Source organism: Cucurbita pepo, unplaced genomic scaffold, assembly GCF_002806865.2.
Source record: "Cucurbita pepo subsp. pepo cultivar mu-cu-16 unplaced genomic scaffold, ASM280686v2 Cp4.1_scaffold000816, whole genome shotgun sequence".
Taxonomy (NCBI): Eukaryota; Viridiplantae; Streptophyta; class Magnoliopsida; order Cucurbitales; family Cucurbitaceae; genus Cucurbita; species Cucurbita pepo.
In genome coordinates this window covers 1-4,638 of record NW_019647028.1, presented here as the reverse complement: position 1 = coordinate 4,638, position 4,638 = coordinate 1, and the positions used below count along the sequence as shown (strand labels likewise).

Here is a 4,638-nt window from a genome sequence, read left to right as displayed (position 1 = left end):
TATGAGTTCTTTTCATGGTTTATCTCAAAGACATTGATCCGTGTTCTTAACCTTGGTTCAGATCTAAGGACCTTAGCTCTAAGAGTTATGAAAACTTGGATTTTGATGTTGTTCTAGTTTTTATTCTTGATTATAAGTTCTTTCTCTTGATTTTTGTACTTGTCCTTAGTTTTGGTTTTGGTTTTGTTCTCAAAGACATTTTCCCTAGGATTTACAGTATAAAACGTGAACATGACAACCTGAATCCAAAACTTCATGCGTTCCAAGTGACACTCTGAACTTATGTCCAAGTTTCATGCATTCCATGCAATAGAGTCTGAAATCTTTACCCAAAGCTTCTTACATTCCAAGCGGCATAGTCTAAAACCTGCACTCAAAGCTTCTTAATTTCCAAGGGATGCAGTATGAAAAAGTTAGTGGTCTTAAGTTACTCTCCACTACCCTTCAAATGTCCCNTCAACTTGAGCTCACAATATTGTTCTTCTTCCTTCCGTTGCAGCTCCAGAACTAATTGTCGCTGAGCTTTTTCTACCCTTCTTCTATTCTCTTCCAGCATTTTATCTATCTCTTCTCTCTCTTTTCGAGCTTGTTCTTCTTTTTGTCTTGTAGCAGTAAGAGCGACTTCTTTCTCTTTCTCAAGCTGCACATCAACATCATCAAACAACTTCTTGGGACCTTCCTCTATTCGCCCCTGTATTTCTAATTTAGTCTCTTCAGAGTTTAACATTTCTTCAACATTCTTCTGAATTAGTTCTTCCATCCTCCTAGCTGCATCTTCTTCTAACTTCTTCAACTCTGCTTCACTCCTTTTCTTCTCTTCTTCCTCTTTCTTAAACTTCTTTCTGCGTTGGCGGCTGAGGAAACTTGAACGGCTGCTTCTCCTGGGACGGGTAGTGGAATGATAGGGGGAAGGACTTGGGTATCTTATGCTTCTCCGACTATGGCGATAGGAATTGGAGCGGTGAGTGTACGACATAGATCTTGAACCATTTCTCCCCATAAGTTTCAATTGAGTTTGAACGGCTGCTACAGGCTGAGATATAGCATGCAATATGAACATTCGATTCAAAGACATCTTTGTCTCCATGATTAAGCCTCTCTCAGGATGAAAACCTTGCATGTTCCATTTTGAAACAAAATGCTAAGTCCATTTGCTTGCAATTTCCCAATACTCAACAGATTGTTCTTCAGCTTTGGCACATAGAACACTTCTGTGAATATCAGTATGATTCCATTCACTTGGAGCCGTACATTACCCTTTCCCATTACAACCATGCTTGAGTTGTTGCCCAGCTTCACTGAATCTCTGAAACTTCCATCAAAATCAGAAAAATATTCCTTCTTCCCACACATATGATTGCTACATCCCGAATCAAGGAACCACATATCTTCTCTATTGGCCTTATTTATATTCACGTAAGTCATCGACGACATCTCTTCTTGAGTCTCTGCATAGTTTGTCTCATTCCACTGTGGCCTTGTTTAAGGTTTGTCTGCCTCGTCCCCTTCCTCTACCTCTAAAGCTTCCACGACCTTGACTCCTTCCTTCAGCAGACTGCACAACTGGACTCTCCATCGACATACTTTTATTATGACACACGTAGAAGACTGCTGCTTCTAGTTTTAACTAGTTTAGGGCATGACTCTGATACCAAATGTTAGGAACAGAAAAAGAAAACTAGAAAGATCAGAAGAATTAGGAGAAATCTCACTGTCTATTGAAGAATAAAATTGGTTATTATATAGCCGTTACATAATCAAATCCGATAGGACTAAATCTGGTATGACTAAATCTAATTCAAATGACTAAATCAAATCTAATACAAATAATCAAATCCAATCCAAATCAAATATAATCCTAACACTCACTTGTACCAGTGACGATCAAGTATGAGTGTTCCAACTCCATTGTTTCTTGTATACAATGTTTGTTCTTGTGATAATTTCATGAAATTTAGACTCTTTAAGCTCTTGTCCACACATATGATCCATGCCTTCGGTGCTTGCCGTAAAATGTAGAGGGTCTTTGACAACTTGTACGCTTTGTGCTCTTCGATTTTGAGGACGAAGCCTTCAGAATGGGCAACGTACACTTCTTCTTAGAGGTCACCATTTAGGAACATTGATTTGCGCCTAAGTGATGGACCTCTCATCGGTGTTGAGTTGCGAGGGCAAGAATCAGGCTTACATTGTCGAGTCTATCCATAGGTGCGAAAACCTCCTTAAAATCAACTTCTTACCGCTGAAAGTATCTCATTGCCACGAGTCTTTCTTTATGCTTGATGATATTTTCTTCACAATTCTTTTTCATCTTAAACACCCACTTGAAACTGATAGGCTTGTGTATGAATGGTAAGTTAGTGAGTGTCCATGTCTTGTTCTTCTCAATGACTTCAAGCTCCTTTTGCATGGCCTCTTGCCACGTTGTCTCAGTTGCTGCCTCATGGTATGTTGTCAAATCCTTGGTTGCGAGCAATACTAACTCGTTGAGATCCAATTTTAATTCAAGTGTACCTACATAAATGTCAGCCAGAGAACAAAACTTCTTTGATCCACCCTCTCTTGTGGATCCTCCTGTGCTTTCACCAAAGCTCTCTTGTTCTAGAAAATTCATCACGTCTTTCCGTGTTGCTCGTGATGAGATGTGGAGATTTGCTGATGTCACTATCAGTGCATTTTCTAGGTCTATCACGTCTGACTCGTCTTCCAGAATAATGAACTGTGTAACAATCTGTGTGTTATTGCTGACGCTGCACTAATCTCGCTTCTTCTCTTCTTCAAATATGACATCTCTACTTATATGAATTTTCTCATGTTGTAGATCATACAATCTATGTCCATGGTCCCATCTTCTATGACAAAATGCATCATCTTTTGGCTTTTGTCATCAAGATTTTTTATATATGTCTTTGTTGTCTTAACATGTGCTTTACAACCCAAGACTCATGGATGCTCGAAGTGAGGCATCTTACCGAACCATGCTTCATAGGGGGTGCGAGTGTCCAGCACTTATGCTGGTAAACAGTTTAGAAGATATACTACTTGTCCTATTACCTTGCTCCAAAAAATCAGTTGGACTTGAGTGCTTTGAGCAAGTTTCTTGCAATGTTCAATATGGTACGGTTTGTTCGTTCAACCACACCATTTTGTTGTAGAGTGTACGGTGAGGACTCAAACTCTTAACTTGACAAAGGTTTTTAGTTTATGATCAAACCCGCTTTCAACGAGTCTTTTGAACTTCTTGAATGCACGTAATATCTCTCCTTTTTAGCATGTAAACATCCAACAACTATAATTGTCAACAAACAAGAGAAAATACTTGTTTCTAGCAATCGATGATTAAGTGATTGAGCTGCATAAATCTGCATGAATTAGTTGTATTGATCACTTAGTACGACAACTGGTTTGAGCTGGGAATGATAGTCTTGCTTGTTTGGAGCTAGGAAGCTTTCACATAGTTGGTTCGGGTGTATGATTTTGGGTAGCCTTGTACCATCCTATTCTCTCTCCCCATTTTGAGTGCGTGAAAGGTCATGTGCCAAAGGCATGCCATAGAAATGTTAGGTATGCGAGTTTTGTCAATAGAGAGATGGGTTTACTTGTCTCCAACATTATCTTTTAGAGGTGGTTATAAAATTGTTTTACCTTCATCAACAAGGCTCTATTTCTGTCGAATATCTTCAGGAACAAGGCAGGCAATGATGGAATTAATATAACACATGCGGAAGCAATTTGGATCTTAGGCACTCTTAGAACATCAATTATAGTAAATAACTAGCATGTTCATAATTATTAAAACTCAAGATCTTTGAGTACTAACATTTTGTAGTTCAAATTTCTTTTTCCTCACGAACCGATTTCGAACCACCACTAGTGTCTTCTCCACTATTTTCCGGCCTTAGAACGAGATTGTGGAATTCGGTGTGTGACTAAACTTGGGAGAGATTTAGTATATATGAGGGGAGAGTTTGTGAGAGTTTTTCTCAAGGTTTTTAGAAGAGAGAAGTTCCATGTACCTTGATCACTCTATTTATAGAGTCATGTTTGGATATTCATCCAAATTTGAGATCACTCAATTTTGACACTCAAAATTCTACTAAATGTTTGGGATTATGTGGCAAGCATGTAAATTTGAGTTAACCAAATTTTGACACTCAAATTGTGGGGTTTTTTTTTTGGCAAGCATGCAAGTTTGGTTGAACAAAATTTTGACACCTCAAAATTCCACTAACTCAAACATGTATTTTTCCATTAAATGAAGTCAACCTTTTGACTTTCTTCATTTTAATTGAACAATTAATTTGAATAATTATTTTCAAATTAAAGTAATATTAAATGATTAATTAAACTTTTCAATTAATATTTAATATTAATTCAAATGTCAATTCCAATCAATTCGGACACATATTTGATTAAAATAGTTAAATCTTATTTAAATATCTTAGATTCTTTGTTTAATTCATAAATAAAATAAAAATGCGGTTAAATATATTGTATATATATGTAGCGCATATTCCCTAACTTGAATTCGAACACTTCGAACTCACTCGTCACACTGTTCTATGGTTTAGTCCGATATAAGCTAGCAGAGGGATCTAATGGACCTATAGATCATGGGCTCCAACGATCCAAGATTAA

At 37.5% G+C, this 4,638-nt stretch overlaps 1 protein-coding gene across 1 annotated transcript; it reads right to left on the bottom strand.

Annotated features, from left to right (window-relative positions):
* Positions 1-427: 427 nt before the first annotated feature.
* Positions 428-1,000, bottom strand: LOC111785904 (uncharacterized protein At1g10890-like). The gene has a single exon (XM_023666266.1). The coding sequence runs from the start codon at positions 998-1,000 to the stop codon at positions 428-430; it is 573 nt and encodes a 190-aa protein (XP_023522034.1).
* Between the last annotated feature and the right edge of the window lie 3,638 nt (positions 1,001-4,638).